General features: G+C 42.8%; 5 protein-coding genes across 9 annotated transcripts; 2 read left to right on the forward strand and 3 right to left on the reverse strand.

The window, feature by feature from the left end:
- Positions 1-1,843: 1,843 nt before the first annotated feature.
- LOC108071719 (uncharacterized) lies at positions 1,844-2,284 on the reverse strand. Its single transcript, XM_017162544.3, has one exon. The coding sequence runs from the start codon at positions 2,282-2,284 to the stop codon at positions 1,844-1,846; it is 441 nt and encodes a 146-aa protein (XP_017018033.2).
- Positions 2,285-2,771: 487 nt separating this feature from the next.
- Positions 2,772-3,631, reverse strand: LOC108071675 (uncharacterized). The gene has a single exon (XM_017162480.3). The coding sequence runs from the start codon at positions 3,399-3,401 to the stop codon at positions 2,943-2,945; it is 459 nt and encodes a 152-aa protein (XP_017017969.1). The 5' UTR covers positions 3,402-3,631; the 3' UTR covers positions 2,772-2,942.
- Positions 3,632-3,640: 9 nt separating this feature from the next.
- Positions 3,641-4,941, forward strand: sing (MARVEL domain-containing protein sing). 2 transcript variants are annotated; one of them, XM_070287808.1, is made up of 4 exons: positions 3,641-3,712; positions 3,776-4,283; positions 4,346-4,486; positions 4,543-4,941. In XM_070287808.1, exons 2-4 carry the CDS (start codon positions 3,888-3,890, stop codon positions 4,618-4,620), a joined length of 615 nt encoding a protein of 204 aa, XP_070143909.1. In that variant the 5' UTR covers positions 3,641-3,712; positions 3,776-3,887; the 3' UTR covers positions 4,621-4,941. The 2 variants fall into 2 exon arrangements, with proteins under 2 accessions (XP_070143909.1, XP_017018161.1); XM_017162672.3 differs by having other exon boundaries at positions 3,654-3,712; positions 3,861-4,283.
- Axs (Abnormal X segregation) lies at positions 4,936-8,975 on the reverse strand. The gene is made up of 9 exons (XM_017162669.2): positions 8,640-8,975; positions 8,247-8,410; positions 8,040-8,188; positions 7,868-7,974; positions 7,535-7,805; positions 7,252-7,464; positions 5,462-6,432; positions 5,210-5,386; positions 4,936-5,150 (listed from the first exon to the last, which is right to left on the reverse strand). The coding sequence occupies exons 2-9, from the start codon at positions 8,263-8,265 to the stop codon at positions 5,117-5,119; spliced, it is 1,941 nt and encodes a 646-aa protein (XP_017018158.1). The 5' UTR covers positions 8,266-8,410; positions 8,640-8,975; the 3' UTR covers positions 4,936-5,116.
- Positions 8,976-9,504: 529 nt separating this feature from the next.
- Positions 9,505-12,240, forward strand: Miga (mitoguardin). Of its 4 annotated transcripts, none has more exons than XM_070287806.1 (4): positions 9,505-9,694; positions 9,774-10,237; positions 10,407-11,633; positions 11,694-12,240. In XM_070287806.1, the coding sequence occupies exons 2-4, from the start codon at positions 10,163-10,165 to the stop codon at positions 12,000-12,002; spliced, it is 1,611 nt and encodes a 536-aa protein (XP_070143907.1). In that variant the 5' UTR covers positions 9,505-9,694; positions 9,774-10,162; the 3' UTR covers positions 12,003-12,240. The 4 variants fall into 4 exon arrangements, with proteins under 4 accessions (XP_070143907.1, XP_017018160.1, XP_017018159.1 ...); XM_017162671.3 differs by having other exon boundaries at positions 9,803-10,237; XM_070287807.1 differs by having other exon boundaries at positions 9,522-9,621; positions 9,803-10,237.
- Positions 12,241-12,556: the final 316 nt, after the last annotated feature.

Genomic DNA, 12,556 nt, shown 5'->3' on the forward strand with positions numbered 1-12,556 from the left:
ATTCCTATGCCTTGTCTTTAAAAATAAACAAGATCGCCGGCGGGTGGGCTGGGAAATCGGAAAATGACTCGAAGTTACCCCCTGCCCCATTTAATGCTAGTTGGTGTGTTGCACGTGCAAAATTCGTGACGGAATTGGCAAATTCCTAATTGCAGATTGCATATTATTACGTATGTCTCTCTGTATTAAGTATTACATGTCTCTGAAGTACTATGACTGCCCTGGCCAAGACAATTTATGCAAATTCTGAATGGTTACGGTTTTACTTTTTCCAGAGCGTCATTGTTACACCAGGAAAATGGTATTACAATTGTATATTTATTTCTAAAAAAATATATGTTAAATAAAGAAATAAACATTTTAAATAATAGTTTCTGAAAGCCGAATTTTGTATAAACTTTCAGGTTGAAGGAGACCGAATTCTACATCTACCATAAAGCTAAAAATATATTAAATTCAATTAGGAAAGTGCATTCTAAAAATTTGTTACATTTTTAACAAAATTTATTGCAAATTTTTTACAATTTTAACCATGTAACCCCTTATAAAACTATTAAAAACATTATGAAAATTGTTTTTGATAATTTTTCACGAAAAGTTAAACTTAAAATATCTATAACTAAGCCAAAAATACAATAAATTCAATTCGGAAAACAGTTTTGAGTTAGTTTTAATAGGTTTAATAAATCTACATACTAAATTTAATTTTATTATAAAATTTGTTCGGAAAATCAAAGTTTAAAAAATATAACTAAGCCATAAAATGCATTTAATTCAATTTGGAAAGAATTTTTGTGTTGAATTTTATAAGGTTAATAGATCTGAAAACCAAAATTAACAGTTCTTTAATTAAATTTGTTGGCAAATTTTTTGCTAATTTTAACGATGTAACCCCTTATAAAATTTTTAAAAAATTCTGAGATTTTTTGAATCATTTTTGGGAAAAATTAAAATGTTAAATAACTAAACCTAAATTGGATAAAAATTCATACTAAGTTTAAAGTTTCTTTAAGTTTAATTTCTTGACAATTTTAACTATTTGAAGTTTTTAAAAATTGGTAACACATTAGAGGTTTTGCTTTCTTTTCCCCTATTTTTTTGTATGCATTTTCTGACAGTGTAGCTTCCCATTGACGCAAGTCGCCACCGGTAACAATAGTAGCGGTAATAGCAAAAATAACAAATGCCGCCGGCAACAATTACTTGTGATAACAGCCACATTAATTTTATTGTCAAAAAGCATCCACCCCCGCGATCGCCCCCACCCACCGTCACCCGTCACCGGCCCCACGCCCATTACGCCCCCTCCCTACCACCACCCTACCTTCTTTCCATATAAATCCCACCGATAAATTGCCGTTGCGACTGATAAATTACACTAATCGCTCGGCGGTGGCGACGTTTGAGCTTTGTTTGGCCCGCTCCACCCTGTCCCACCCCCTGTCTATCTCTCTCTCTCTCTCTCTCTCTCTCTGTGTGTCCAGCGCGCACACGACACGATCTCGGAAAGAAGATGATCCGATCATGGGGATATATATGGTATACACAAGAGCTCATATTAAATCGGAAAGGGAAGCTTGAAAAATAATAAAAAATAAATAAAATCATATTAAACGAACTTGAATACATTGATTCTACACGGATTCCAGGAGTTGGGAATTTTAGGGGTTTTTTTAAAGGATTTTTTTTACGGGTTTTGCACTTTATTTCATTTTTTTTTTTCTGCTGTAATTCTGAAAAATCGAAGATATGTGTGCTTCCTTCTCTGCTTCTAATCCCGACGGAGGTCTTTGAAGATGAATCCTTAGCAATTTGCGCTGCTCCGGGATGGGATCATTGGAACCTAGAGCGAATCAATACTAGAATTCTTCTTCTTGTTCATGCCAAAGTAACCCCACCAGGAGCTGCGCCTTACAGAGCGAGAGCTGCCATCTGCTGTCCCAGAGCCGGTGGCAGATCCACCAGCAGCATTAGGGACCACCGAAGCGCTGGCACTGGAAACTCCTCCGCCTGGCCCAACCAGCACAGATTTCTTTGCCTCCGATCCTATGGTGTTAACACTGGGTGCTCGCTGGTTGGCCAAATTGACGGTCACGCGGCTGGCAGCGGCCATCGATTTGCCAGACTTGACGGACTTGGTCGATTTGGTGGACTTGACGGAGCGTATATTGTCCACGGACACCTGGGGAACATTGGCCAGGCTGGGACGCACGGTGACACCTTCAGTGGCAACAGCATTGGAACGATTTCCATGCCTGCCGCCGAAGAACTTGCCAAAGCACATCCTGGAAACGGAACCGGAAGCGAAAGTAAATGCGGCTGGGTAACCAGAAACAGATTGGAAGCGGTTATGGTAGCCAAAGAAACGGAATGCTTAGTCCGTTGATGATTAATTTTGGGGAATTGTATGCTTTGGAAAATTATGAATTTTGATATATAAGCACATTAGGACACGAAAGTGAAACTGCCAGCTGTCAGACTACAGAGACGGATGCCTACTAGGATGGGTTGTGATTTGAACAAGTAAAGTATACAGTAGAATTTTGAAATTGTTTCAATTAATATTGAAAAACAAAACAATATAGAATAAAATAAAAATAAGAAAGAAATTTAAAGTTTATATATCCTTGCAGTTGAATTAATCATCAGGTTAACAGGGTTGGAGTTGATCGCTATTTTAAGGGACCTTTTATATGAACATTTCGTGTATGATATTAAATCAAGAAATAACGCCCAGTTAAAAAAAATTAAAATAAATAAATGCAAGCAAATCTGATGACTCTAGCAAGTCCTATATATATAAAATCTATATTTATTTATGCGATCTCTGCGCAAAAAAGTCCTTGGAGTCAAGTTCTACTTGTATGATTGCGGCTTCTGCTCCGAATCCTGTCGGTTTCCGTGAGGAACCCCTGTCAAGTGGAGTCACATGGCTTCAGGGACTAGATTGACTGGTTGCTATTCCTCTTTTTCTTGCCCATGCCAAAGAAACCCCACCAGGAGCTGCGTTTTATAGAGTTTCCATTGTCATTGACTTCCGATACGGCGGCGGGACCAGCACTGGAGCCCACCGAGGCAACGGCGGTGATAGCTGCGGGTGCTGTGGTGCTGCTACTGGTAGCTCCTCCGCCAGATTCAGCAGCCGTATGCTGCCTCTTCTCCAATCCCAACAGGTTCGCACTGTGGCCCATCTTTTTGCCAACAATAACGGCTGCAGGCCGAATGCCAGCGGACGCCTTGCCCAACCGGACGGATTTGGCCGACTTGGATGACTTGACAGTGTGGACGGTGTCGATGGACACCTGAGGCCCATTGGCCAGACTGGGACGCGGGGAGATGCCACCATTGGCAGCAATGGCGCGACGCCGTCTGCCGCCAAACAACTTGAAATTAAAGCACATCCTTGTGGCGGAAACTAAAGCGAATACGGAGGGGAAACCAGGAGAGGATTAGGAACCAGAAGCAGTTACGGTTAAAGGTATAAATGCGCGAATGGTACAGGTAATGGGGAATCCGAAATATTTAGCTAGAAAAGCGTTTTAAGGTAAATTTTGTAAAAATTTTGTGCTACTAAAACTTGGAATTTGGATTTATGCCTACATTATCCGGAATCGGATGCGGGACTGACAGCTGTCTGGGTGAGAACATGAAGACCTACTTGGATTTTTAGATTATGCTATTTAAAACATATTAACCAAGAAAAGGCAGGCAGGTAGAAAATATATTTGTTGTATTATTTGCAGTATTGAAAATGCCACAGAGACTCGCTCGCCAGCGCACTCCTTGGAGGGCACGCACATGTGGCCCAGGAGCTATTTATAGAACCCTCCTTCTTCTCCTTCTCGCACATGAACTGAAAGACCAGACAACAAAGCCGAGATACACAGATGCGGAGATGCACGATCAGTCGCAATCCGAGGTCGCAGGAGTACACACACATCATCATCATCATCATGCACCGTTCCACGCCGTTGTCCGCCTTTGGAGTTCGGGGAATGAGCCAACCGCTGGGCATCCGCATCTGTTGCTGCCGCGTCTGCACCTGCATTAACTTTGGCTTTCTGATGTCCCGAATTGGCCTGCTGAAGCTCATGCAGCTGGGACTGGCCATGCTCTGCGAGGGACTGCTAATCAAGTACGGTGTGCCCTATGCGGACTCCATTGGCCAGGCGCTGACCAGCTTTTTGGCCACCACAGGGCATTGCTTCACCACCAACGGGATCCTGCTCATATGCTATGCCTTCTCGGATAAATCCTACAATCTCATACGGCAGTCCATGTTTGTGAGTAGGCAGGGACTCCTGAGGAAGACCAAGATATCTAGGCTAAACTATATCTATCCAAGGAGACTATATTCAATGGGCTGGCCAGCTGCATGTACTTCAGTTCGGCGAGTTACATGGGCTTTGCGTGCGTGGTGTGGCTGCATCCGCAGTTCCTGGTGCGACCTGGTTTCTGGGCATATCCTGCCATGACTGCCTGCTATGTGAGTACTTGAAAAATAATGTATATTTCCTGTTTGAATCTTTCAAATATTTCCAGTACATGGGCTATGCGGCAGGCATTCTGCATGCCTTGGACGCCTATCTGGCTTTCCGGCATTACAGAGGAGCTCGCTGAGTGGTAAGCACTAGGATGTGGACACATATATATGGAGATATATGTAGTAGGATAAGGATATAATTGGTATGCATGTATGAGACACATTTGTATACCCTTGCAGGGTAGTCAGAAGGTTGGGAACGCAGAGAATATAATAGCCAAGTCGATTTAGCCATGTCCTTCTTTTCCTTTCTACTCAAACTAGTCTCTCAGTCTTGAAACTTGACTGATAGTCTTCAGGGTGTTAAAACTTCGGCTTCCCCGTGTTTCTCTTTCCTTCTTGTTAACCCTTATTTTTATAGTATACATAGAAATAATTATTTATTTAATGAGTTGTGGGTTAAGGCACACCTTCACTTCCTTCCGACGGTTATAACGCATACATTCTCACCGTATAAAGCACTGCTTAGTTGTAATGTTTATAAATAATAATCTTTTGAAATAAAATAAATGGACTGGTAGTATGATTAGCACCAAAAAAAGGAGTGGGAGGGAGATCCTGCATCATCCAGCATCAGGCCATCTTGTTAGCCTCCGCCTTGAATTTTCTGCAAAGAATTATGATTCATTAATGGAACTTCTCATGGATTGCAACTAGGAGACCCACTTGAGCTGCTTGAGCGCCTGGCTAGTCTCATAGTCCGACTTGAGCAGACCAATTCGCACCCAACGTGGTCGCTCATGGATCACCTTGTGTATGAGAAACTTCAGGCCCAAGAGTAGATGCTCAAAGATCACAAATGACAGGTCAGGCACCGAGGGCAGCCAGTGGGAGAAAAAGTCCCTAGAAAAAAGGAAAAAAAACACAGGGAAAATATGAGAAAATTAATAAGAAAATTAAAGTAACTAAGCCTCTCACTTGACATTCGGCTGAAGGAAGAGCAGGCCGCAATTGCTCAGCAGAGCCATCACCGAGAGCAGCTCGAAGGCCAGCTGCCAGGCTCCAATATTCTTGGCCCTGCGGGCAAACGGACGCTTGAAGATGTTGCACAGCTTCCACATATCAATATGGACGGCAAAGATATTATTGAGCAGCGCTCCAATGGCGGCAAACGGGGCAACGGCGGCGAACAGGACGACAAAGCCAAACTGGATGCACACCTGCAGGTAATCCTCGTACGTGGAATGGTATTCATCTAGCCCGGACTCGTAGAAGGACTGCTCGTAGCGCGGCACATCGCTAATGGAGCGTAGCTTCTCCTCGGCAACTTCACGGTGCCGGAACTCGGCATATTTCTGCCTTAGCACGGCCAGCAGCGGTATGCCAATCTCCTGGGCAATGCACAGCACCTGGAATACCAGCAGTTGCATCATCAGCTGATACTTCAGCTGGCGCAAATCCTGCAGCACAAACGCTATGTAGAATTGCGAGAAGAAGTTGTTGACGATCTCAAAAAGCATCAGCTTATTGACCCGATGGCGATCGTACTGGGAACGCGTCCGATGGTTCTCCAAGTTGGTGAGGAATGTGGCCAGCTTCTCGTAGGCCCACGAGAAGATGGCAATTAGCACGGACTGAACGATGACCGGGATGTAGAGCAGCCAGGAGTCTGGGCCAAAATCGGCCAGAACTTCGGCTTCGATTTGGAACTGGTACAGAGCAAAGCAGCCGGCAGCCACCACGCAGCCGAGGACAACCGGATACGAGATGCAGTACATCTGCAGGTATGTGTAGCGCATCGGATAGTGTAGCGTCATCTTGCCGGTTATGGGATCCGGCTTCATCTGGCCCTGGTAAGCGGATCGCGGTTTATCCAAGCTGTTCATCTCGATGGTGCCCCAGCGGTACGAGTAGCCGGCGCATTTGCGTTTCCATAGCTCCAAAAATATCTGCAAACAAGTAATATTTATTATTACAATTGTTTTATAAATCAATTGGGTATTTTCTTTATAAGTTTCAGAATAAAATAATTAATTAAATATTATATCTATAAAATAAAACATTTTTTAATGAGTTTTTTCCTGCAACCAAAACGGTGTAACCTAAAATTCTAAGAAAATAATAAATAAAAAATATTATAAATTTTCTTAATCAGTTAAAAAATGTATTATAAAATTCTAAATTAAAAAAAAAAATATATTTTCCTGCAACTAAGACTTTGTACCTAAAATTCTAAGAAAATATCAGGCATTCGAAAATACATTTTCTTAATTTATCATAATTAATTAATAAATATTAATTAATAATTAATTAATTAATAAATATTAATTAATTAATTAATATTTATTAATTAATTAATTATTATTACTATTAATTTTTTTAAGAATATTTTCCTGTTACTAAAACTAAGTAAACTAACAAGTCTAAGAAAAATATTTAACATTCGAAGCTAATTCTTTCTTAAATCGAAATAGGTATTCTTTTTTCCCGTTGGTTCTTTCCTAATATTTATTTTATTTTAATAATTTTTGTTTCTATGAATTTTACAATTGTCTCTACTTGCCCAACAACAAATGAATGTATGTAGTTTTTATTATCTCCATTAAGTTGAAAGCACTAAAAAGCACTTAAAACGTTGCTATATTTAGTCATCTCGTGGGGTAAACAATTTCACCAATTTATAAACTGTAATATTCTGTTAGCCACATTGCTTTTACTTTTTTGATTCAAACAATTAATTAACCCAGAATATGTATGTGCATACTCACCGTTGTCCAGATCACATAGAAGCTGCACACCAGCGATATATTCAGGTCGAACAGCACCTGGAGCAGTCCAAATACAGCGGGGAATATCAAGGCCTTCGTATAGAACTCAATGAAGCCGAAATAGAGCCCAATGCTCGAGCCAAAGTAATTGCGGATGTCCTCGATGGGCAGCTTGGTGCGCTTCAGGTTCCAATTGAAGCGTGTGAGATACAACTAATTCAAATAAAAAACAAAATAAATTAATTAAAAGCAAAAACTCGCAGAACAAAAGAAGTAAACCCACAATATCGTGGAGGGGAAACATATCTTCAATGTAACCCTTCTGAAGGTACGACTTGATGCCATCCTGAATGACATCCTTGATTAGCACTGGGATCTCACAGTAGCGCAGGATCTGATCCTTGCTCATGCCCGGCAGCAGGAAATCCGAGATACAGCCGTAGTTGAACTTTTGCATGCTGTTGGTGGTGGTCATCTTCTCCAGCTCGGCTGCATCGGCCAGACGCAGCAAGGTATCCACGCTGGCCGACAGATACAGGTACTTTTCAGTTTTCCTAATAAAAAAAAAACATATTTCCAATTAAATATAGGAATATTTATATTATTTATCACTTACCCCACAATCTCCAGGGTGGTCTGGATGCCAAACTCCTGGATAATCTTCTCCACATCCTGACAGTGTCGCAGCTTAGCCTTGGCCGTGAAAATAATCACAATGTGCGTCTGTGAGGGAAAGATCATTATGTCCAAGTCACCTTGATGGGGGGGGGGGAGAGACTACAACTGACCTTGTCGAAGGGTTCCGAATCCGGACCCAATCCCTCAACGCCGTCGCCAGAATCCAAGGTCCGTTGGCGCTGCAGTGCTTCCAATTTAAGGCTGCGCTGCCGGCGGAACAGCTGGTTCTCAATGATGTTCCGGGTGCGTGGTCCAGGACCTGGGGCGTTATTATGAATTATGATTTATCCAATTTTTGCGATCCATTATGCACTCACTCTTGGCATCTTCGGACATCGTTTACGGGTGACGGCTGATGATGAGTGGCGGCGTCGCTGAACTAATAACAAAATAAAATAACAATGCCAGGCGGCAGCGGCTCATATCCAACCACAGTGGCTGCTTGATTCAGTTGATCTGCGAAAGATCAAAATAAGCCCAGCTGATGGGAAAAAATAAGAAAAATATTTCGTTTTTTTTTATAAGAAAATATATGAATAATAAATGAATAAAATGAACTGAATTTTTACATAATTTAAATAATAAATAATAATTTATTAAAGCTTAAAAATAAATATGTATAATAAATTCCAAAGCTAAATCGCAAAACTTAAAATATATTAACTTAAAATATATTAAAACTAAAAAATTCGTACACTTGTTGCACTTACAATTTGCAATTCGCTTTATAGAGCCCTCACTGTAAGCTTGAATCTCTCGCTTTGTTTTTGTTGCTTTTTCTTTTGCCACTCTGGCACCGCTCCCGTTCTCTTTTTCTCTGCCGCGTGCGTGTGTTTCAAAAGTGGAATATATTATATTGTATATTTTGGCCCGCACCAATGCCAAAATACAGAAATTTTAATAATGCCAAAATATTTCGAGAGACTTTCGCGAGTATTTGCGGTTCTTGCCGGTTCAAAGTGCTTGGACAGTATGTTGTTGTTGTTGTTGTCAGCGGAGCGTGACGTCATCGCGGCCATGTTATCGAATTGGCTTAGCCTCAAAAACGTAAATGTCATAATTGATTTAGTTTTAATTCGTTTAAATTAGCAAGTTTCCCCTTTCCCGCTCTTCGATTTGCAATAATCAATCATTTATCGATAGCGCTGTGCAACTCTGTCAGAGATGCGCGATCGCCCGTTGCATTTCGTACCTGGAGTGAGGGAAAAAAGAGGGCGCGTTTACCAGCACATTTAATTTAGTGACTAGTGGGCTTATATTTAATTAAATTTAATTTTATGCCATATAAAGCTAGATCTTAATTAGTGATTTAAAGTTTGATAGCCTAAATATCTACTCAATAATATTTTTTTAGGGTTTGATGGTGCTGGTGAACGCACTGAGTAACTGATTGGCATGCAGTCACTACCGGTATTGAGCGGAATAAGTGGGTTTTTTGTTATTTAAATATTTAAAAAATTATTTTTACTTGTAATTAATAATTAAGACTTTCGTAAATAAAAAAAAAGACATTTTAAGACTAAAAAAATATATATTTTAATGTATATATCATTGAAAATGTTGTCATTAGTTCTTTATTTCCACAAACATATTTCCAACATTGTGCAATTAATACTGTTACATTTTTTACCGTTTTGTTTAAATCACAAAAATCGTTTACAAATTAATTTATGCAACTAAATTATTTTTAAGGTACTGGAAAAAGTGCAATAAGCTCCACCGGCTTTTCTTCACCCCACACACCGGCTGTCTGGCAGCACTCTCGGTGGGTTTTCTCTGTACGGCAACGCCACGAATAACAGCTGATTGCACCTTTTTGCCGCCGCCGCGCGCTCTCCCCAAAGCGTTGTGATGCAATTTTGTTGTTTTTCAGGCCTAAAAAGTGAAAGTTTTCACTGATAAGCCAACACGAATTCCAAAAACTGCCCAACGCTCTGACCACCAGTGCCCACAACCCGCATCCGCTGCGTGTTGTGCCAGAAATCACGACCACGAAACGGCCGCGCACATGGAGCAGGGCTGAAGTTGACCCGGGAATACAGTAACTGGACCAAGAGATAACAACGCCAAGCGCCGATGAATCGCACAAATCGGACTGGCGGCACAAATTGATTTCCGCCCACACTTCCATTTTCACATTTCCATTCCCCCAAAAAAGAAAAGCCCCGTCGAGTGTTCAAAAAAAAAAAAAACAAAAACAAAAACAAAAAACCGATAAGACGAGCTTTTGAGGATGCAGCGCCTCATGCCAGCGACCTGGACCAACGGGGGCCACTTGCTGCCCTTTCGCGTCTCCACCACCACAAAGGTGAGTTAGTTATTCGTTCAAAACACTTGATCCCACCTGACACTAATGGATTTTTCCCATTACTCTGAACGTACGTCGTCCTAAGCACTAGAGGCAAAGTGCCAAGTGCACTGTGTGCACTTCGATCTTAATGGCTATATATGTGCTCTAATCTCTAAATCCCCACCAGGTTGTCATATTCTCGCTGACGGCCGGCGTGGCTCTTATGGGAGTTTTATCCCGATTTCTAAGACGACGCAAGCCGCCGCGTCCGCCTCGCCGGGCGAGGAAATACACGGGCCGTCGAAACCGCAACAGCATGCGAAGTCCCAATGACCTGATATCCATAGCCGGGTCCAAGGCCTCGGCGAGATCGGGCAGTCCCGTTGGCTCCACAATTGCCTACTCCGATCGCCTGTCCATGGCCTCAGGATCAATTGGAGTTGGTGTGCTGGGCAACAGCCTTCTTGGTGGCGGCGGCGGCGGTGGACAGAATGCTGGGGTTCCCGGCGGGGGAACGATGGTGACGCAGCTTACAGCCCAACAGCTGGGAATGATGGGCATGGAAGCGTTGGATACAGTAATCAATTTCTGGGAGGATGCCCTGGCGGCGCACTATTCGCCCGGCGGAGTGCCCGCCCTGTTGACAACGGCAGAGGACTCGGAGTTCTGCCGGGAAATCCAGAATCTGCTGGAGATGGCGTACACGCTGCAGGAGCAGAGCGAGCTGCTCTTCCTCGACCAGCGTTCGGTGCTGTTCCGCGAGGAGCATTCTATAGACGAGGCCGAGGAGACGGGCGAGGCGGACGATGACCATCGGTCGCGCAAATCGGGCAGTATCCTCAGCCGCGCTGGCTCCGATCCGAATTTCGATTCAGCGGAGAGCTTCGCCTCGGCTCTCGACCAAGTGGCGGATCTGCGGGAGTTCGATGGCTTCATCGAGACCTCGTACGAGGAGTATCCACTGTTCCAGACGGCCCTGAAACACCATGACGAGTACACAGTGCCGTGTCGCACCATTCGAGCGGAATTGATGCACTGCAGCAGCGATACCGAGTATCTGGCCAAGCTGCATTGCGTCCGCTTGGCCTTCCAGTTTCTGTTCAAGGATCCGGCTGTCGGTCAATGGATCTGCGATGCTGGCCGACAGATACTCACCGATCTGCTGTGTCTCGGCGACAAGGACACCAAAGAGTTCCTGGTCGGCTATGAGGACATGGTGAACTTCCTGCGCGACAGCAACAACTGGCCGTGCATACAGCTGGAGCTGGAACAGCGCAATGTCAAGGCGATGACCTTCTACGACATTTGTCTGGACTTTATTATCTTGGATTCATTCAAGGATCTGGATGCCCCGCCGGCCAGTGTTACGGCGGTGGTGCAGAACCGCTGGCTGTCCAATGGATTCAAAGAGACGGTGAGTGACGCACGCTAGTCTCTCCTACCCGTGTACTCACTGGGCTCTCTGTACTTTCAGGCTCTTACCACGGCGGTGTGGTCGGTGCTGAAGGCAAAGAAGCGGATGCTCAAGTTCCCCAACGGCTTTATGTCGCACTTCTACGTGATATCCGAACAGATATCGCCGCTGATGGCCTGGGGCTTCTTTGGGCCCAACGAGAACCTGCGTGAGATTTGCCACTATTTCCGGGAGCAGTTGCTCGCCTTTCTGGCCGACATCTTTAGCTTCCAGAAGAGTCGCTTCACCACCATCGAGGACTTCTCGCAGGACGTGCTCCAGCACATGCAGTCGCGTGTGAACAATATTGGCGTGAAGTTTAGCCAGTAACCTGGTTCCCTGGTTTTATATATATATTTTTCTTCTACCTGGACTACACCTACTCCCTTCTTTTCGGTTCGTTAGTTCGTTAGTTTCCCTAAGAAATGCTCTACAAAAAAGTTGACTAATTTTAAAGCCTCATCCCAGCATCCAAACATCATCATAGTTCTATGATTAAGCTGCATTTACACAAATCGCCAAAAAACAACAACTGTAAAATAAAGCGTCGAGCAATAATTAAAACCAACTGCGAAGTAATCATATTGGCAGAGAGGGTGAATGTGAATTCCTTACAGCAATAATAATAATGAAGTTTCTAAAGGGAAATTAAATAATTTGCCTTGCAGGCTTTAAGCTTCGATAGAATATTCTTTGTTTTGGTCACAACTTAAAAAAAAAAGAACAAAAAGATTCTTGAAAATCTATTAAAATTAAAAAAAAAAACAAAAAACTGATTTATTTTCTTACTTTTACTATAAGAATGACAATCTATGTAGTTCCATGGCCGTTTCTCACGTAGGGAAACGCACTTTAGAGCCTTCTGACTATAAAATAAACATTAA

The sequence above is a fragment of the Drosophila kikkawai genome, chromosome X (assembly GCF_030179895.1).
Source record: "Drosophila kikkawai strain 14028-0561.14 chromosome X, DkikHiC1v2, whole genome shotgun sequence".
Taxonomy (NCBI): Eukaryota; Metazoa; Arthropoda; class Insecta; order Diptera; family Drosophilidae; genus Drosophila; species Drosophila kikkawai.

Coding starts and splice junctions, on each gene's coding strand:
- LOC108071719 (XM_017162544.3), bottom strand. CDS start 2,284: ATGTGCTTTGGCAAGTTCTTCGGCGGCAGGCATGGAAATCGTTCCAAT.
- LOC108071675 (XM_017162480.3), bottom strand. CDS start 3,401: ATGTGCTTTAATTTCAAGTTGTTTGGCGGCAGACGGCGTCGCGCCATT.
- sing (XM_070287808.1), top strand. CDS start 3,888: ATGCGGAGATGCACGATCAGTCGCAATCCGAGGTCGCAGGAGTACACA. Junction 4,284..4,345: donor TCATACGGCAGTCCATGTTT/GTGAGTAGGCAG, acceptor TATCTATCCAAG/GAGACTATATTCAATGGGCT. Junction 4,487..4,542: donor CTGCCATGACTGCCTGCTAT/GTGAGTACTTGA, acceptor AAATATTTCCAG/TACATGGGCTATGCGGCAGG.
- Axs (XM_017162669.2), bottom strand. Junction 7,975..8,039: donor ATTCGGAACCCTTCGACAAG/GTCAGTTGTAGT, acceptor TTTCCCTCACAG/ACGCACATTGTGATTATTTT. Junction 6,433..7,251: donor TCTATGTGATCTGGACAACG/GTGAGTATGCAC, acceptor ACTTGTTTGCAG/ATATTTTTGGAGCTATGGAA.
- Miga (XM_017162670.3), top strand. CDS start 10,163: ATGCAGCGCCTCATGCCAGCGACCTGGACCAACGGGGGCCACTTGCTG. Junction 10,238..10,406: donor GCGTCTCCACCACCACAAAG/GTGAGTTAGTTA, acceptor AATCCCCACCAG/GTTGTCATATTCTCGCTGAC. Junction 11,634..11,693: donor CCAATGGATTCAAAGAGACG/GTGAGTGACGCA, acceptor CTGTACTTTCAG/GCTCTTACCACGGCGGTGTG.